At 48.1% G+C, this 20,822-nt stretch overlaps 1 protein-coding gene across 5 annotated transcripts in view; it reads right to left on the bottom strand.

The window, feature by feature from the left end:
* The window catches only part of TMPRSS6 (transmembrane serine protease 6), a 377,861-nt gene that overhangs the window by 192,008 nt on the left and 165,031 nt on the right, over nucleotides 1–20,822 (bottom strand). For all 5 annotated transcript variants that reach the window (XM_063940656.1, XM_063940657.1, XM_063940658.1 and 2 more), the window contains 2 exons: nucleotides 13,304–13,371; nucleotides 265–446 (listed from right to left, as the gene is read on the bottom strand). In XM_063940656.1, coding sequence (XP_063796726.1) covers nucleotides 265–446; nucleotides 13,304–13,371 — 250 coding nt within the window. The remainder of the gene's footprint in view (nucleotides 1–264; nucleotides 447–13,303; nucleotides 13,372–20,822) is intronic.

The following is a 20,822-nucleotide window of genomic DNA, read 5'->3' as shown; positions in this document are numbered from 1 at the left end:
GCTGGGCCCCATCCAACAGACCTGAGTCCAGGCAATTAGTACACCCCACCCCACACACACACACACACACACACACACACACACACACTCAGCGTCCTCGACCAGGCTACACTCAGTTACTCCCCCAATTGGTTTCCTCTTACAAATTGTTTGACTGTACCTGCCAGAAGGAGAAGACATCTCAGTGGAAGGTGGTGGAACTTGTCAATGTCATAGTTGTACAACTTAATAATTCGCCACTGCATGGGAACAATGTATACTAACCGAATATATCCAGTGAGTTTGGGTCAGCGTGGTACTGATCATATATGTAGGTTCCAGTCCGGTTAGCCTTAGATTGGAGAACCCTGGTGAGTGCTGCCTTTACTGAGTTCACAGTGACATATTTGCTGTTAGAATTCGGAACATCCAGTATAACCCAAAAGAAAACCTTCAAGCTGCCTTCTCTACAGAAAAGAACAAAAAGCAGAATCTGTGACAAGAAACAAAAGGCACATACAGTATCTATTTAAAAATGTATACTCTGCAGTGTTCAGCAGTACAATGTATATTTACTGCCCTAGTATACTTCATAGACTGGAAAGCTAAGAGCAGGTGGGGGTGTGGTCCGCGCTCCCTCCAATAAATGTTGTATACAGATGTGTCCACATACATCTTTGCTATACCCCGCCATGTATGGCACAGTTTTGCATGCCATAGACTCAGAGATTTAGCCATGCCTTGTGATTTTTCTTAATTTGCTTCTTTAATATGTTACTTTATACATATTCTATTATGGCAAACAAAAATGTAAAAATTCATTCACTCGCTACTCGTGAAAAACAGCTTAGCCGTGTTTTGCGTGTTGGGTTAAATTTGTAAAAAAGCAAAGATGTAAGGGAACACATCTGTATGTGTGAAGAGAATCTATCCGTGCAGCCTAGGTTTCAAGGGTGGGAATTCTTTCCAAGTATTCCTCAATCTAACAAATAGCAAAAAAGAAAAGAAACCTCTGGTGCTATTGGATAGGGTATGAGTCGTTGATGAGAGACTACAGTGGTGTTTATGTATGTAGAAAAAAATAAGAATTTACTTACCGATAATTCTATTTCTCGTAGTCCGTAGTGGATGCTGGGGACTCCGTAAGGACCATGGGGAATAGCGGCTCCGCAGGAGACTGGGCACAAAAGTAAAGCTTTAGAACTACCTGGTGTGCACTGGCTCCTCCCCCTATGACCCTCCTCCAAGCCTCAGTTAGGATACTGTGCCCGGACGAGCGTACACAATAAGGAAGGATTTTGAATCCCGGGTAAGACTCATACCAGCCACACCAATCACACCATATAACTTGTGATCTAAACCCAGTTAACAGCATGATAACAGAGGAGCCTCTAGAAAAGATGGCTCACTACAGCAATAACCCGATTTTTTTTTTTTGGTAACAATAACTATGTACCAGTATTGCAGACAATCCGCACTTGGGATGGGCCCCCAGCATCCACTACGGACTACGAGAAATAGAATTATCGGTAAGTAAATTCTTATTTTCTCTGACGTCCTAGTGGATGCTGGGGACTCCGTAAGGACCATGGGGATTATACCAAAGCTCCCAAACGGGCGGGAGAGTGCGGATGACTCTGCAGCACCAAATGAGAGAACTCCAGGTCCTCCTCAGCCAGGGTATCAAATTTGTAGAATTTTACAAACGTATTTGCTCCTGACCAAGTAGCTGCTCGGCAAAGTTATAAAGCCGAGACCCCTCGGGCAGCCGCCCAAGATGAGCCCACCTTCCTTGTGGAATGGGCTTTTACAGATTTTGTCTGTGGCAGGCCTGCCACAGAATGTGCAAGCTGAATTGTACTACAAATCCAACAAGCAATAGTCTGCTTAGAAGCAGGAGCACCCAGCTTGTTGGGTGCATACAGAATAAACAAAGAGTCAGATTTTCTGACTCCAGCCGTCCTGGAAACCTATATTTCCAGGGCCCTGACAACGTCTAGCAACTTGGAGTCCTCCAAGTCCCTAGTAGCCGCAGGCACCACAATAGGTTGATTCAGGTGAAACGCTGAAAACCACCTTAGGGAGAAACTGAGGACAAGTCCTCAATTCCGCCCTGTCCGAATGGAAAATCAGATGAGGGCTTTTACAGGATAAAGCCGCCAATTCTGACACGCACCTGGCCCAGGCCAGGGCCAACAGCATGACCACTTTCCATGTGAGATATTTTAACTCCACATATTTAAGTGGTTCAAACCAATGTGACTTTTGGAACCCAAAAACTACATTTAGATCCCAAGGTGCCACTGGAGGCACAAAAGGAGGCTGTATATACAGTACCCCTTTCACAAACGTCTGAACTTCAGGGACTGAAGCTAGTTCTTTTTGGAAGAAAATTGACAGGGCCGAAATTTGAACCTTAATGGACCCCCATTTCAGGCCCATAGACACTCCTGTTTGCAGGAAATGTAGGAATCGACCTAGTTGAAAATTCCTCCGTCGGGGCCTTACTGGCCTCGCACCACGCAACATATTTTCGCCAAATGCGGTGATAATGTTTTGCGGTTATATCTTTCCTGGCTTTGATCAGGATAGGAATGACTTCATCCGGAATGCCTTTCTCCTTCAGGATCCGGCGTTCAACCGCCATGCCGTCAAACGCAGTCGCGGTAAGTCTTGGAACAGACAGGGTCCTTGCTGGAGCAGGTCCCTTCTTAGAGGTAGAGGCCACGGATCCTCCGTGAGCATCTCTTGAAGTTCCGGTTACCAAGTCCTTCTTGGCCAATCCGGAGCCCGAATATAGTGCTTACTCCTCTCCATCTTATAATTCTCAGTACCTTGGGTATGAGAGGCAGAGGAGGGAACACATACACTGACTGGTACACCCACTGTGTTACCAGAGCATCTACAGCTATTGCCGGAGGGTCCCTTGACCCGGCGCAATACTTGTCGAGTTTTATAAACATGTGGAAAACTTCTGGGTGAAGTCCCCACTTGCTGACAGTGCTATCACATGATTTTCCGCCCAGCGAAGAATCCTTGCAGCTTCTGCCATTGCCCTCCTGCTTCTTGTGTCACCCTGTCTGTTTACGTGGGTGACTGCCGTGATGTTGTCCGAATGGATCAACTCCGGGTGACCTTGAAGCAGAGGTCTTGCTGAGCTTAGAGCATTGTAAATGGCCCTTAGCTTCAGGATATTTATGTGAAGTGATGTCTCCAGGCTTGACCATAAGCTCTGGAAATTCCTTCCCTGTGTGACTGCTCCCCAGCCTCGCAGGCTGGCATCCGTGGTCACCAGGACCCAGTCCTGAATGTCGAATCTGCGGCCCTCTAGAAGATGAGCACTCTGCAACCACCACAGGAGAGACACCCTTGTGCTTGGTGACAGGGTTATCCGCTGATGCATCTGAAGATGCGACCCGGACCATTTGTCCAGCAGGTCCCACTGGAAAGTTCTTGCGTGGAATCTGCCGAATGGGATTGCTTCGTAGGAAGCCACCATTTTTCCCAGAACCCTTTCATTGATGTACTGAGACTTGGCTCAGTACTCCCTGACTTTCTCCTCCGGGAGAAACACCTTTTTCTGGACTGTGTCCAGGATCATCCCTAGGAACAGACGACGAGTCGTCGGAATCAGCTGCGATTTTGGAATATTGAGAATCCAATCGTGCTGCCGCAACACTACCTGAGATAGTGCTACACCGACCTCCAACTGTTCCCTGGATCTTACCCTTATCAGGGAATCGTCCAAGTAAGGGATAACTAAAATTCCCTTCCTTCGAAGGAGTATCATCATTTCGGCCATTACCTTGGTAAAGACCCGGGGTGCCGTGGACCATCCATACGGCAGCGTCTGAAACTGATAGTGACAGTTCTGTACCATAAACCTGAGGTACCCTTGGTGAGAAGGGTAAATTGGGACATGAAGGTAAGCATCCTTGATGTCCCGAGACATCATGTAGTCCCCTTCTTCCAGGTTCGCAATCACTGCTCTGAGTGACTCAATCTTGAATTTGAACCTCCGTATGTAAGTGTTCAAGATTTTAGATTTAGAATCGGTCTCACCGAGCCGTCCGGCTTCGGTACCACAACAGTGTGGAATAATACCCCGTTCCCTGTTGCAGGAGGGGTACCTTGATTATCACCTGCTGGGAATACAGCTTGTGAATGGCTTCCAAAACTGCCTCCCTGTCAGAAGGAGACATCGGTAAAGCCGACTTTAGGAAACGGCGAGGGGGAGACGTCTCGAATTCCAATTTGTACCCCTGAGATATCACCTGAAGGATCCAGGGGTCTACTTGCGAGTGAGCCCACTGCGCGCTGAAATTCATTGAGACGGGCCCCCACCGTGCCTGATTCTGCTTGTAAAGCCCCAGCGTCATACTGAGGGCTTGGCAGAGGCGGGAGAGGGCTTCTGTTCCTGGGAACTGGCTGATTTCTGCAGCCTTTTTCCTCTCCCTCTGTCACGGGGCAGAAATGAGGAACCTTTTGCCCGCTTGCCCACGAAAAGACTGCGCCTGATAATACGCCGTCTTCTTATGTTGAGAGGCGACCTGGGGTACAAACGTGGATTTCCCAGCTGTTGCCGTGGCCACCAGGTCTGAAAGACCGACCCCAAATAACTCCTCCCCTTAATAAGGCAATACTTCCAAATGCCGTTTGGAATCCGCATCACCTGACCACTGTCGTGTCCATAACCCTCTACTGGCAGAAATGGACAACGCACTTAGACTTGATGCCAGTCGGCAAATATTCCGCTGTGCATCACGCATATATAGAAATGCATCTTTTAAATGCTCTATAGGCAATAATATACTGTCCCTATCTAGGGTATCAATATTTTCAGTCAGGGAATCCGACCACGCCAACCCAGCACTGCACATCCAGGCTGAGGCGATTGCTGGTCGCAGTATAACACCAGTATGTGTGTAAATACATTTTAGGATACCCTCCTGCTTTCTATCAGCAGGATCCTTAAGGGCGGCCATCTCAGGAGAGGGTAGAGCCCTTTTTCTTACAAGCGTGTGAGCGCTTTATCCACCCTAGGGGGTGTTTCCCAACGCACCCTAACCTCTGGCGAGAAAGGATATAATGCCAATAACATTTTAGAAATTATCAGTTGTTATCGGGGGAAACCCACGCATCATCACACACCTCATTTAATTTCTCAGATTCAGGAAAACTACAGGTAGTTTTTCCTCACCGAACATAATACCCCTTTTTGGTGGTACTCGTATTATCAGAAATGTGTAAAACATTTTTCATTGCCTCAATCATGTAACGTGTGGCCCTACTGGAAGTCACATTTGTCTCTTCACCGTCGACACTGGAGTCAGTATCCGTGTCGGCGTCTATATCTGCCATCTGAGGTAACGGGCGCTTAAGAGCCCCTGACGGCCTATGAGACGTCTGGACAGGCACAAGCTGAGTAGCCGGCTGTCTCATGTCAACCACTGTCTTTTATACAGAGCTGACACTGTCACGTAATTCCTTCCAACAGTTCATCCACTCAGGTGTCGACCCCCTAGGGGGTGACATCGCTATTACAGGCAATCTGCTCCGTCTCCACATCATTTTTCTCCTCATACATGTCGACACAAACGTACCGACACACAGCACACACACAGGGAATGCTCTGATAGAGGACAGGACCCCACTAGCCCTTTGGGGAGACAGAGGGAGAGTTTGCCAGCACACACCAGAGCGCTATATATATACAGGGATAACCTTATATAAGTGTTTTTCCCCTTATAGCTGCTGTATTTTTAATACTGCGCGTAATTAGTGCCCCCCTCTCTTTTTTAACCCTTTCTGTAGTGTAGTGACTGCAGGGGAGAGCCAGGGAGCTTCCCTCCAACGGAGCTGTGAGGGAAAATGGCGCCAGTGTGCTGAGGAGATAGGCTCCGCCCCCTTCTCGGCGGCCTTATCTCCCGTTTTTCTGTGTATTCTGGCAGGGGTTAAATTCATCCATATAGCCCAGGAGCTATATGTGATGCATTTTTTGCCATCCAAGGTGTTTTTATTGCGTCTCAGGGCGCCCCCCCCCCCCCCAGCGCCCTGCACCCTCAGTGACCGGAGTGTGAAGTGTGCTGAGAGCAATGGCGCACAGCTGCAGTGCTGTGCGCTACCTTGTTGAAGACAGGACGTCTTCTGCCGCCGATTTTCCGGACCTCTTCTGTCTTCTGGCTCTGTAAGGGGGCCGGCGGCGCGGCTCTGGGACCCATCCAGGCTGGGCCTGTGATCGTCCCTCTGGAGCTAATGTCCAGTAGCCTAAGAAGCCCAATCCACTCTGCACGCAGGTGAGTTCGCTTCTTCTCCCCTTAGTCCCTCGATGCAGTGAGCCTGTTGCCAGCAGGTCTCACTGAACATAAAAAACCTAAAACTAAACTTTTCACTAAGCAGCTCAGGAGAGCCACCTAGTGTGCACCCTTCTCGTTCGGGCACAAAAATCTAACTGAGGCTTGGAGGAGGGTCATAGGGGGAGGAGCCAGTGCACACCAGGTAGTTCTAAAGCTTTACTTTTGTGCCCAGTCTCCTGCGGAGCCGCTATTCCCCATGGTCCTTACGGAGTCCCCAGCATCCACTAGGACGTCAGAGAAATATATTTTATTTTGAGTATAATTATGGAATGAGTTTTGCCTACTCATTCCGTAATTATACTCAAAATAAAATATATTTTTTTATATACATAAACACCACTGTAGTCTCTCATCAACGACTCACGCCCTATCCAGTAGCGCCAGGGTGTTGGAAAGCTAAGAGGGCTCACAAATGTATGTGTAACACTTTGGGGCACCTTCCAGGAACGTTAAACCATATAGATAACTAGGTGATTCATTGCACCCTACGGGCGCTCTACGCCCCCTTAACCCTTGCATGCCCTTGTGGTGTGCAATATTTGTATTATATGAAGTATTACTTCCAATCATAATTGTGTGAGTGGTTAAATATTGCAAGGACAAAGGGTGTGCGATGGTTAAGGGGTTGTAGCCCCTTGCAATGGCATGAACAGCGAATGCAGGGCCTGATGAATCACCTAGTAGGTGCTGTGGTTGGGGGAGTGGCGGGTGCGGGGGAGACGCAGATGGGGGAGGGGGCCCGGGGGTGCCGCAGGTGGGGGAGGAGTGGTTGCAGTGGTGCCGCAGGTGGTGGAGGGGGTGGTGCCGCGGGTGAGGGTCCGGAGCCACCACGGGTGCGAGGGTGGCACGGGTGGGTGTGGGTGCGGTGGTTCAGGGGGTGGGGCAGGTGCGGGGGTGCTGCGGGTGGGGGAGGGGGTCTGGAGTCACAGCGGGTGGTGGAGGCGGGTAATGCTTTTCCTGCTCCTCCTGGAAGCAGCTAAGCTGCTGTCCTCCCTTTGGCAGTTGCTCTCCCGGAGACTCGCACACCAGCCAAGCAGCTAGTCACTATTGTTAGCGCCGGTGTCCCAACGTGCCGCATACAGGGAAGAAGATGCACTCAATAAACTACAGCTCCCAGCAGGCCTTCGCGCTGGAATGCTTCGGCACTAAGGGCTGCTGGGAGCTGTAGTTTATTTTGTGTGTCTACTTCCCTGTAATGCGGCGTGTTGGGACACCGATGCTAACAATAGTGACTGGCTGACAGAACTGATTGACTCGCTGAATCAATGTAAAAGGTTACAGTACTGTGCAGTGACAGTGACACTGCACACCCACTGCACTGCACAGCACTGTCACCTTTTACATTGATTCAGCGTCCAGACATTACCCTCTGCGATATCACCCACTCTATCCATTACATTAGCCATCTTGGGGCTTCCAGGCCGGCAGCCCAGGTGCTGTGTTGCGGAGTCAGGGCCTCTGGGGATCTGGGCACGGCTGTGGCGGGGAGGCACTTCTGTGATATCACGTGCAGAGGAGGCTACGGGGAGAGTATGCGGCGCAGGGAGGGCTATGAAAGCCTTCCGCTGCACTGCTTTCATACACATCTATGCCGGTGGCCGCAGCAGCTTTTGTTCCACCTGTGCCGTGGCTAGGGAGTGTGGATTGTTGATGCCGGAGGGGGCAGGCGGACTGGCATAGGATATAGGATGCTGCAGTGAAAGGATTCCCCCCCCCCCCCTATCTACAGCGCAGAGACTTGCTGCAGATGCAGTTGCATACCCTCCACCTGTACCTTTTTGGCAGGTACAGTACCGTTTTTTTATGGTCTGTACCGATTTTTGGCTCTCCAAACTTCCAGTGAAAGTATAGGAAAGGGGGCGTGGCCATGCCACTTTACCCGTGGCCACACCCCCTTTTCGAATGTGTACCGATTTTTATGTGTAAATTGTTGGAGGGTATGTTGCTACAGATGCAGTGGACCTATTTTGGAGTGTGGACCTGGAGCTGCAGCTCCATCAGCCCCATTGTTAATCCTGCTCTGGGAACACACAGCAGCCGAAGGGCAGAGCCTCCCATTGGATGTAACCTGTGTGGGAGGGCGTTTTTCGCCCAATCAGCTGTGGACTGGGTGTGATAGACCTGCTGCTAACCCAATTAGAGCTCCTAGCCACGCCCAACGTTATACATACAGTCACAGAATGACAGGTCTGGGCTATTATATAGGATACAATTAACTTCTGTAATCTGGCATAGTCTTTCTTTTATTCATACTGAGGCGCAATGTTTCACTTTGTCACTTCATATTTACAAACTCTGTACATATGACAAACAGCACAAACATTTCAAGTCATAGGGGCTAACGCAAAGTCACACGCAAGTCAGCCACTATGCGGATGTACCCACCTATGCACCAATGTGGCCACACCGACCCTATCCAAGTTGCCGTAATCATTATCAAAGATCATTTATGCTGTGAACACTAGACGATACAGTGCCTGATTCCGACACATCATTCCCGATATCGTCTAGTATGTATGCACTATGTCACTGACGATGCACGCCCCCACTTCTCTGAGGAAGCCGCTGAGTTATTATTAGGCGGAGAAACGCGTAAGAGCCTTCACCAGCTGTCCGGTACCGGATGTTCAAGTCTTTTCACCTGCTTATGCCTGGACCTTTCTTTGGGATACTCCGGATAAGACCCACAAAAAACGGTTATTAAAAGCACCAGGAGTCGGGAGACACCAATCATTGGTCCATAAAGGGTCAATTCTGGATCCTTGAAGCAGGTTGTATTTACTTCTAAAAAACGGACTCTTTATATAAGCCTGACAGTCCAAATTACAGCATGTATTAATCCACTAATATTGCTCTTAAATATCCTCTGCAACTAACTGCCAAGCTTGTCACAGTGGGAATTGCCAATTATTGCCTCACCTGCTGCTACTAACTGATCGGCTTTATTATCACTAATTAACTGCTGCTTTATAAGAGACTGCCACGCTAGACAGAGTTTCTATATATTATATCTGCTTGAACTAATTCATGGATTAAACCTCAATATAAAGGTTCAGAATTGTACCATACCAACTGTGTCAATTATGATACGCTTTGCAGGATTTAGTCTTTCAAATGTGATTTTTATTATTGTTCTTAATTGTGTTAAATAAATAAAAAGCACGCTTATGTTTTAAATCAGCGCTGTTATTGGTGTGTTTGTATTTCATGTAACTTTGAAGTGTAGAGTACTCTCCCTTATTTAACAGCCGCGATTGAAACAGAGTGTTCTTTAATTAATTAATTAAATAAATAAATAATTGATGCACACACTTTCTTTTTAGCTGTTAGCGCCAAGCTATTTGTTTGTTTGTGGTTCTTTTTGAAAGAAAATGGATAGGGCCGAAATCTGGACCTTAATGGAGCCCAATTTCAGGCCCAAATTCACTCCCGACTGTAGGAAGTGGAGGAAACGGCCCAGCTGGAATTCCTCTGTAGGAGCATTCCTGGCCTCACACCAAGAAACATATTTTCGCCATATACGGTGATAATGTTTAGCTGTCACGTCCTTCCTAGCCTTTATCAGCGTAGGAATGACCTCGTCCGGAATGCCCTTTTCTGCTAGGATCCGGCGTTCAACCGTCATGCCGTCAAACGCAGCCGCGGTAAGTCTTGGAACAGACAGGGCCCCTGTTGCAACAGGTCCTGTCTTAGAGGAAGAGGCCACGGGTCCTCTGTGAGCATTTCTTGCAGATCTGGATACCAGGTCCTTCGTGGCCAATCTGGAACAATGAGGATTGTTCTCTCTCCTCTTTTACTAATTAGCCTCAGCACCTTGGTATGAGAGGAAGAGGAGGAAATACATAGACCGACTGGAACAGCCACAGTGTCACCAGGGCGTCTACCGCTATTGATTGAGGGTCTCTTGACCTGGCGCAATACCTCTGTAGTTTTTTGTTGAGGCTGGATGCCATCATGTCCACCTGTGGCAGTTCCCACCGATATGTGATCTGTGTGAAGACTTCCTGATGAAGTCCCCACTCTCCCGGGTGGAGGTCGTGTCTGCTGAGGAAGTCTGCTTCCCAGTTGTCCACTCCCGGGATGAACACTGCTGACAGAGCGCTTACGTGATTCTCCGCCCAGCGAATAATTCTGGTGGCTTCTGCCATCGCCACTCTGCTCCTTCTGCCGCCTTGGCGGTTCACATGAGCCACTGCGGTGATGTTATTTGACTGAATCAGAACCGGTTGGTCGCGAAGCAAGTGCTCCGCTTGACGTAGGGCGCTGTATACGGCCCTTAGTTTCAGGATGTTGATGTGAAGGCAAGTCTCTGGACTTGACCACAGACCTTGGAAATTTCTTCCCTGTGTGACTGCTCCCCACCCTCGGAGGCTAGCATCCATGGTCACCAGGACCCAGTCCTGAATTCCGAATCTGCGTCCCTCTAGAAGGTGAGAACTCTGCAGCCACCACAGGAGTGACACCCTGGCCCTGGGGGACAGGGTGATTAACCGATGCATCTGAAGATGAGATCCGGACCGCTTGTCCAGTAAGTCCCATTGGAAGGTCCTCGCATGGAACCTGCCGAAGGGAATGGCCTCGTATGATGCCACCATCCTTCCCAGGACTCGAGTGCAGTGATGCACTGACACCTGTTTTGGTTTTAATAGATTCCTGACGAGTGTCATGAGCTCCTGAGCTCTCTCTATCGGGAGATAAACCCTTTTCTGGTCTGTGTCTAGGATCATGCCTAGGAGAGGCAGATGAGCTGTAGGAACCAACTGCGACTTTGGAATATATAGAATCCAGCCGTGTTGCCGTTACACTTCCAGAGAAAGTGATACGCTGTTCAGCAACTGCTCTCTTGATCTCGCTTTTATGAGGAGATCGTCCAAGTACGGGATAATAGTGACACCTTGCTTCCGCAGGAGCACCATCATTTCCGCCATTACCTTGGTGAATATTCTCGGGGCCGTGGAGAGACCAAACGGCAACGTCTGAAATTGGTAATGACAATCCCGTACCGCAATTCTGAGGTACGCCTGATGAGGTGGATAAATGGGGGCATGAAGGTATGCATCCTTTATGTCCAGAGACACCATAAAATCTCCCCCTTTCAGGCTTGCGATGACCGCTCTTAGCGATTCCATCTTGAACTTGAACCTTTTCAGGTATATGTTCAGGGATTTTAAATTCAATATGGGTCTGACCGAACCGTCCGGTTTTGGGACTACAACATGGTCGAATAATAACCCCCTCCTTGTTGAAGGAGGGGAACCTTGACCACCACCTGTTGATGATACAATTTGTGAATTGCAGTTAACACTATTTCCCTCTCGTGGGGAGAAGCCGGCAGGGCCGTCGGTGAGGGGGCATCTCCTCAAAGTCCAGCTTGTATCCCTGAGACACAATATCTATTGCCCAGGGATCCAACAGGGAGTGAACCCACTTGTGGCTGAACTTACGAAGGCGTGCCCCCACCGGGCATAGCTCCGCCTGTGGAGCCCCAGCGGCATGCGGTGGATTTTGTAGAGGCCGGGGAGGACTTCTGTTCTTGGGAACTAGCTGTGTTGTGCAGCTTCTTTCCTCTGCCCCTGCCTCTGGCAAGAAAGGACGCACCTCGGACTCTCTTGTTTCTTTGTGTTCGAAAGGCTGCATTTGATAATGTCGTGCTTTCCTAGGCTGTGCAGGAAAAAAAATAAGGCAAAATATCAGAATTATCAGCTATAGCTGTGGAGACCAGGTCCGAGAACCCTTCTCCACACAATCCTCAGCCTTCCATATGCCTCTTAAGTCGGCATCATCTGTCCATTGCATATTCTAAAGGACACGTCAAGCAGAAATCGACATAGCTTTGACTCTAGAACCCAGTAGACTAATGTCTCTTTGGGCATGTTTTATATATATATCACTTAAGACAGCATCTTTAATATATATATATATATATATATATATATATATATATATATATATATATATATATATATAAGGAAAGGATGGTTGTGCATTCAATGTTATCCGTCCTTAAAAGTCCATAAAATCCGTACTAGTTTCAGATGTAGGTGCTGGCACTTCTAAACAGTGTAACCACACTGTTAATTGGAAATGTAACTGGAAAAGAATGCTGAAGGCGCACTCAGTGAATCAATGTATAAAGTAGATATGTGGGTGTAGTGTGGGAGCAATGGCGCACAGCTGCAGTGCTGTACGCTACCTCAGTGAAGACTGGAGTCTTCTGCCGCCGATTTCGAAGTCTTCTTGCTTCTTCCACCCGGCTTCTGTCTTCCGGCTCTGCGAGGGGGACGGCGGCGCGGCTCCGGGATCGGACGACGAGGGTGAGATCCTGTGTACGATCCCTCTGGAGCTAATGGTGTCCAGTAGCCTAAGAAGCAGAACCTATCTGCAGAGAGTAGGGCTGCTTCTCTCCCCTCAGTCCCACGATGCAGGGAGTCTGTTGCCAGCAGAGCTCCCTGAAAATAATAAAACCTAACAAAATACTTTCTTACAGCAAGCTCAGGAGAGGTCACTGAACAGCACCCAGCTCGTCCGGGCACAGATTCAAACTGAGGTCTGGAGGGGGGACATAGAGGGAGGAGCCAGAGCACACCAGAATCTAAATTCTTTCTTAAAGTGCCCATGTCTCCTGCGGAGCCCGTCTATTCCCCATGGTCCTTACGGAGTCCCCAGCATCCACTAGGACGTTAGAGAAACCATGTGCTCTGCAGGGGGGGGGGCAGATATAACATTTGCAGAGAGAGTTAGATTTGGGTGGGTTATTTCGTTTCTGTGCAGGGTAAATACTGGCTGCTTGTTTTTACACTGCAATTTAGATTTCAGTTTGAACACACCCCACCCAAATCTAACTCTCTCTGCACATGTTATATCTGCTCCCCCTGCAGTGCACATGGTTTTGCCCAACTGCTAAAAACTTTCCTGCTGCGATCAACTTGGAATTACCCCCAACATTTACAATCTTCTAATGATCTCACCCAAAAGCATAGACCATGGTGGAGTTGTGATACGCAGCCAGTTCAGAAGCCAACACGAGAGCAGTCACCTGAAGAGGGAATACACAGTTAAGAGACCATAAGGGATGTATTTAGGCAAAACTCTACCAATGTAATAAAATGTCACTGATAGGTTAATGTTAGTGTTTAGACTGTAACCTAGAGTGGACCTGCACTGATATGTAACATGTTGGCACGAAATAAGTAAAGGTAAACAACTGCAGTAATCATTTAGATGTAATAAAATGCACTGTACGGCTCCAGTTTATTCTCTTCTTTTGCTTGATTTTCCCACACATATGCAGATGTGCAGTACAGTATGTGCTTGCTATCAGCTGAGTAAATGGAAGGATGCAGATGTTTTAGACTTGAGCTTTGCTACATATATTGGCTCTGCACTGTGCATGTGCAGAAAATCTGCATCTGCAGAAGTGGACTAGAGGTGTGCATATGACATAGGACTTGTACAAGTTCCATACAGTAAGGGCACATGCAACATCAGTACACTATGGGCACATGTAAGATCAGTACACTGTGGGCACATGTGTAACCCTACCCTCAATACCTTGAACGAGAGCTGTCTATGTATTCTATTAAGGGATGGTTACCTAATAGTTGTGCCTCCACTCAAGCTATATGTAGTATTTAACTACCGTTAAGGCTTGCTTGAGTAAGCCTGATCTCTATCCTGAGGGGATGATTCCCTTATATCATAGATATATTATCTCTTTCTTCCAGGATCTTCAGATCAACTTCCAGACGGACCAGACACACATGGCAAGTATAACACTTTAATGGCCAGTACCAAATGGATTAAGTATACATTAACATTTCATCAATTACACATTCCCCTTTAAGTCATTAATACATGCTAACCCCTTGTCAGTTAGGCCTATACACAGTACCTGCATGCAATACAACAAATCCTTTTTCTTTTCAAGACACCCTTAGGTGTTAGAGTGACCCGGGTACTCTTAATATGATAGTGCACTATAAGGGCCCATAAACTTCCTAAAAATAACAGCAGTTAATACAGAATGTCTGACACTATGTTTTAGTATCAACTATCAGTTCTCCCTTCAGTTAAAGAGAAAGATGTTTGGCTCAGTCTACTTATGGTAGCGATTACTTTCTCCTATAAGGTTACTTATAGTTCCTCCTTGGCAGAAAACAGAAAGTATCTATTTAGCTCATAGATAGTAATATCAACAGTTGATTACCAAGGAATCTGTATCCTTTCCTCAGTAAAAATGTTACCGTAGTTGTCCAGTATTAAACTAAACTCCTAAGAAGCTGGTATGATAAACCTTTGTTATGCTGCGTCCTTGTGTCCATTTGAAGTAGCTGATGCTTTCTATATTTCAGAGCATATATAGCTTTTCGATTCCTGTATGCCTCAAATTATTGTTGTCTCTTAGGATGAGTCTATATTAAATATATCTGCAAGAGATGGTTTCTCTTACCATAGTCACAGCAAGCTCAAATCTTTCAACTTTATAACTAATAGTCTCTTACGTGTCAGTCCTTCTTACGGGTTCACGAATATACATATTACACAGTTGTATTAAAGTGCCACAAGCTAGTCCTTGAATCGGGATGATATTCTAATCCTTTGTGGCTAAGAGGCTTTAACATTCATCCAATGTCACTGTAGTATGGCTACCTTTAATGTCCTTGACTCTAATTCTGCTAATTCAGGGGCATAAGTACACACATTAGGTGGCAGCTTTAGGGTGTTACTTTCTATTTAGCGCTGCGGAACAATGTCTCTGGCTCTCCTTTGACTGATGTGATGCTGATATATGGGGGAGCTTTAAAATAAGATTTTACTCACTGGTAAATCTATTTCTCGTAGTCCGTAGTGGATGCTGGGACTCCGTAAGGACCATGGGGATTAGCGGCTCCGCAGGAGACTGGGCACAACTAAAGAAAGCTTTAGGACTACCTGGTGTGCACTGGCTCCTCCCACTAAGACCCTCCTCCAGACCTCAGTTAGGATACTGTGCCCGGAAGAGCTGACACAAATAGGAAGGATTTTGAATCCCGGGTAAGACTCATACCAGCCACACCAATCACACCGTATAACTCGTGATACTATACCCAGTTAACAGTATGAAATATAACTGAGCCTCTCAACAGATGGCTCAACAATAACCCTTTAGTTAGGCAATAACTATAAACAAGTATTGCAGACAATCCGCACTTGGGATGGGCGCCCAGCATCCACTACGGACTACGAGAAATAGATTTACCGGTGAGTAAAATCTTATTTTCTCTGACGTCCTAAGTGGATGCTGGGACTCCGTAAGGACCATGGGGATTATACCAAAGCTCCCAAACGGGCGGGAGAGTGCGGATGACTCTGCAGCACCGAATGAGCAAACTCTAGGTCCTCCTCAGCCAGGGTATCAAACTTGTAGACTGTTGCAAAAATGTTTGAACCCGACCAAGTAACAGCTCGGCAAAGTTGTAAAGCCGAGACCCCTCGGGCAGCCGCCCAAGAAGAGCCCACTTTCCTCGTGGAATGGGCTTTTACAGATTTAGGGTGCGGCAGTCCAGCCGCAGCATGTGCAAGTTGAATCGTGCTACAGATCCAGTGAGCAATAGTCTGCTTAGAAGCAGGAGCACCCAGCTTGTTGGGTGCATACAGGATAAATAGCGAGTCAGTTTTCCTGACTCCAGCCGTCCTGGAAACATACACTTTTCAGGGCCCTGACTACGTCCAGTAACTTGGAATCCTCCAAGTCCCAAGTAGCCGCAGGCACCACAACAGGTTGGTTCACATGAAAAACTGATACCACCTTAGGAAGGAATTGGGAACGAGTCCTCAATTCCGCCTTATCCATATAAAATACAGATAAGGGCTTTTGTATGACAAAGCCGCCAATTCTGATACACGCCTGGCCGACGCCACGGCCCACAGCATGACCACTTTCCACGTGAGGTATTGTAGCTCCACGGATTTAAGTGGCTCAACCCAATGCGACTTCAGGAAATCCAACACCACGTTGAGATCCCACGGTGCCACTTGAGGCACAAACGGGGGCTGACTATGCAGCACTCCCTTAACAAAAGTCCGAACTTCAGGCAGTGAAGCCAGTTCTTTTTTGGAAGAAAATCGATAGAGCCGAAATCTGGACCTTCATGGAACCCAATTTTAGGCCCATAGTCACCTCTGACAGTAGGAAGTGCAGAAATCGACCTAGCTGAAATTTCTCCTTTGGGGCCTTCCTGGCCTCACAGCATGCAACATATTTCCACCATATGCGGTGATAATGGTTTGCGTTCACTTCTTTCCTAGCTTTAAATAGCGTAGGGATAACTTCCTCCGGAATGACCTTTTCCTTCAGGATCTGGCGTTCAACCTCCATGCCGTCAAACGCAGCCGCGGTACGTCTTGGAACAGACAGGCCCCCTGCTGCAGCAGGTCCTGTCTGAGCGGCAGAGGCCATGGGTCCTCTGAGATCATTTCTTGGAGTTCTGGTTACCAAGCTCTTCTTGGCCAACCCGGAACAATGAGTATAGTTCTTACTCCTCTCCTTCTTATTATTCTCATTACCCTGGGTAAGAGAGGCAGAGAAGGTAACACATACACCGACTGGTACACCCACGGTGTTACCAGAGCGTCCACAGCTATCGCCTGAGGGTCCCTTGACCTGGCGCAATATCTTTGTAGCTTTTTGTTGAGGCGGGACGCCATCATGTCCACCTGTGGCCTTTCCCAACGGTGTACAATCATTTGGAAAACTTCTGTATGAAGTCCCCACTCTCCCGGGTGGAGGTCGTGTCTTCTGAGAAATTCTGCTTCTCAGTTGTCCACTCCGGGAATGAACACTGCCGACAGTGCTAACACATGATTTTCCGCCCATCGGAGAATCCTTGTGGCTTCTGCCATCGCCATCCTGCTTCTTGTGCCGCCCTGTCGGTTTACATGAGCGACCGCCGTGATGTTGTCTGACTGGATCAGCACTGGCCGGTGTTGAAGCAGGGGTCTAGCCTGACTTAGGGCATTGTAAATGTCCCTTAGTTCCAGAATATTTGTGTAGGGAAGTCTCCTGACTTTTCCATAGCCTTGGAAGTTTCTTCCCTGTGTGACTGCCCCCCAGCCTCGAAGGCTGGCATCCGTGGTCACCAGGACCCAGTCCTGTATGCCGAATCTGCGGCCCCCTAGAAGATGAGCACTCTGCAGTCACCACAACAGCGACAACCTGGCCCTTGGAGACAGGGTTATCCGCCGATGCATCTGAAGATGCGACCCGGACCACTTTTCCAACAGATCCCACTGGAAAATCCTTGCATGGGACCTGGCGAATGGAATTTCTTCGTAAGAAGCTACCATCCTTCCCAGGGCTCGCGTGCATTGATGCACCGACACCTGTATACGTATTAGGAGGTCTCTGTCTAGAGACGACAACTCCTTGGACTTCTCCTCCGGGAGAAACCCTTTTTATCCTGTTCTGTGTCCAGAACCATACCCAGGAACAGTAGACGCGTCGTAGGAACCAGCTGCGACTTTGGAATATTCAGAATCCAGCCGTGCTGTTGTAGCACTTCCCGAGATAGTGCTACTCCGCAGAACAACTGCTCCCTGGACCTCGCCTTTATAAGGAGATCGTCCAAGTACGGGATAATTATTTCGGCCATTACCTTGGTAAATACCTCGGTGCCGGGGACAGACCAACGGCAACGTCTGGAATTGGTAATGACAATCCTGTACCACAATTTTGAGGTACTCCTGGTGAAGAGGGTAAATAGGGACATGCAGGTAAGCATCCTTGATGTCCAGTGATACCATGAAATTCTCCAGGCTTGCAATAATCGTCCTGAGCTATTCCATTTTGAACTTGAACCTTCGTATATAAGTGTTCAAGGCTTTCAATTTTAGAATGGGTCTCACCGAACCGTCTGGTTTCGGTACCACAACATTTTGGAATAGTAACCCTGGCCTTGTTGAAGGAGGGGTACCTTGATTTCACCTGCTGGAAGTACAGCTTGTGAATTGCCGCCAGTACTACCTTTCTCCGAGGACAGCAGGCAAGGCTGATGTGAGGTAACGGCGAGGGGGAGTCGCCTCGAACTCCAGCCTGTATCCCTGTGATACTATTTGCAGATCCTAGGGATCCACCTGTGGGCAAGCCCACTGGTCCCTGAAGTTCCCGAGACGCGCCCCTACCGCACCTGTCTCCACCTGTGGAGCCCCAACGTCATGCGGTGGACTCCGAGGAAGCGGGGGAAGATTTTTGATCCTGGGAACTGACTGCTGGTGCAGCTTTTTCCTTCTTCCCTTGTCTCTGTGCAGAAAGGAAGCGCCTTTGACCCGCTTGCTTTTCTGAAGCCGAAAGGACTGTACCTGAAAATACAGTGCTTTCTTAGGCTGTGAGGAAACCTGAGGTAAAAAATTTTCTTCCCAGCTGTTGCTGTGGATACGAGGTCCCAGAGACCATCCCCAAACAATTCCTCACCCTTATAAGGCAGAATCTCCATGTGCCTTTTATAGGCAGCATCACCTGTCCGCTGCCGGGTTTCTAATACCCTCCTGGCAGAATGGACATTGCATTAATTCTGGATGCCAGCCGGCAAATATCCCTCTGTGCATCCTTTATATCTAAGACGACGTCTTTAATATGCTCTATGTTAGCAAACTATTATCCCTGTCTTAGAGTATTAATATTATCTGACTGGGTATCAGACCACGCTGCAGCAGCACTATTTATGCTGAGGCAATTGCAGGTCTCAGTATATAACCTGAGTGTGTATATACAGACTTCAGGATAGCCTTCTGCTTTTTATCAGCAGGCTCCTTCAAGGTGGCCGTTTCCTAAGACGGCAGTGCCACCTTTTTTGACAAACGTGTGAGCGCCTTATGCACCCTAAGGGATATCTCCCAACGTGAAATATCCTCTGGCGGGAAAGGGTACGCCATCAGTAACTTTTTAGAAATTACCAGTTTCTTATCGGGGGGAACCCACGCTACTTTACACACTTCATTCATTCATCTGATGGGGGAACAAAACACTGGCTGCTTTCTCTCCCCAAAAATAAAACCCCTTTTATGTGGTACTTGGGTTCATGACAGAAATGCGTAACACATTTTTCATTGCCGAGATCATGTAACGGATGTTCCTAGTGGATTGTGTATATGTCTCAACCTCGTCGACACTGGAGTCAGACTCCGTGTCGACATCTGTGTCTGCCATCTGAGGTAACGGGCGCTTTTTTGAGCCCCTGATGGCCTTTGAGACGCCTGGGCAGGCGCGGGCTGAGAAGCCGGCTGTCCCACAGCTGTTTTACGTCATCCAGCCTTCTATGTAAGGAGTTGACATTGTCGGTTAATACCTTCCACCTATCCATCCACTCTGGTGTCGGCCCCACAGGGGGCGACATCCCATTTATCGGCCTCTGCTTCACCTCCACGTAACCTTCCTCATCCCACATGTCGACACAGCCGTACCGACACACAGCACACACACAGGGAATGCTCTGACTGAGGACAGGACCCCACAAAGTCCTTTGGAGAGACAGAGAGAGAGTATGCCAGCACACACCAGAGCGCTATATAATGCAGGGATTAACACTATAACTGAGTGATTTTCCCCCCAATAGCTGCTTGTATAAACAATATTGCGCCTAAATTTAGTGCCCCCCCTCTCTTTTTAACCCTTTGAGCCTGAAAACTACAGGGGAGAACCTGGGGAGCTGTCTTCCAGCTGCACTGTGAAGAGAAAATGGCGCCAGTGTGCTGAGGGAGATAGCTCCGCCCCTTTTTCGTGGACTTTTCTCCCGCTTTTTTATGGATTCTGGCAGGGGTATTTATCACATATATAGCCTCTGGGGCTATATATTGTAATGATTTTGCCAGGCAAGGTGTTTATATTGCTGCTCAGGGCGCCCCCCCCCCCCCCCCCGCGCCCTGCACCCATCAGTGACCGGAGTGTGAGGTGTGCATGAGGAGCAATGGCGCACAGCTGCAGTGCTGTGCTTACTAGAGATGAGCGCCTGAAATTTTTCGGGTTTTGTGTTTTGGTTTTGGGTTCGGTTCCGCGGCCGTGTTTTGGGTTCGAACGCGTTTTGGCAAAACCTCACCGAATTTTTTTTGTCGGATTCGGGTGTGTTTTGGATTCGGGTGTTTTTTTCAAAAAACACTAAAAAACAGCTTAAATCATAGAATTTGGGGGTCATTTTGATCCCAAAGTATTATTAACCTCAAAAACCATAATTTACACTCATTTTCAGTCTATTCTGAATACCTCACACCTCACAATATTATTTTTAGTCCTAAAATTTGCACCGAGGTCGCTGTGTGAGTAAGATAAGCGACCCTAGTGGCCGACACAAACACCGGGCCCATCTAGGAGTGACACTGCAGTGTCACGCAGGATGTCCCTTCCAAAAAACCCTCCCCAAACAGCACATGACGCAAAGAAAAAAAGAGGCGCAATGAGGTAGCTGTGTGAGTAAGATTAGCGACCCTAGTGGCCGACACAAACACCGGGCCCATCTA

This window comes from Pseudophryne corroboree, chromosome 9 (assembly GCF_028390025.1).
Source record: "Pseudophryne corroboree isolate aPseCor3 chromosome 9, aPseCor3.hap2, whole genome shotgun sequence".
NCBI lineage: Eukaryota > Metazoa > Chordata > Amphibia > Anura > Myobatrachidae > Pseudophryne > Pseudophryne corroboree.
The sequence above is the reverse complement of the archived record's forward strand: the minus strand, read 5'-3'. Positions and strand labels throughout refer to the sequence as shown.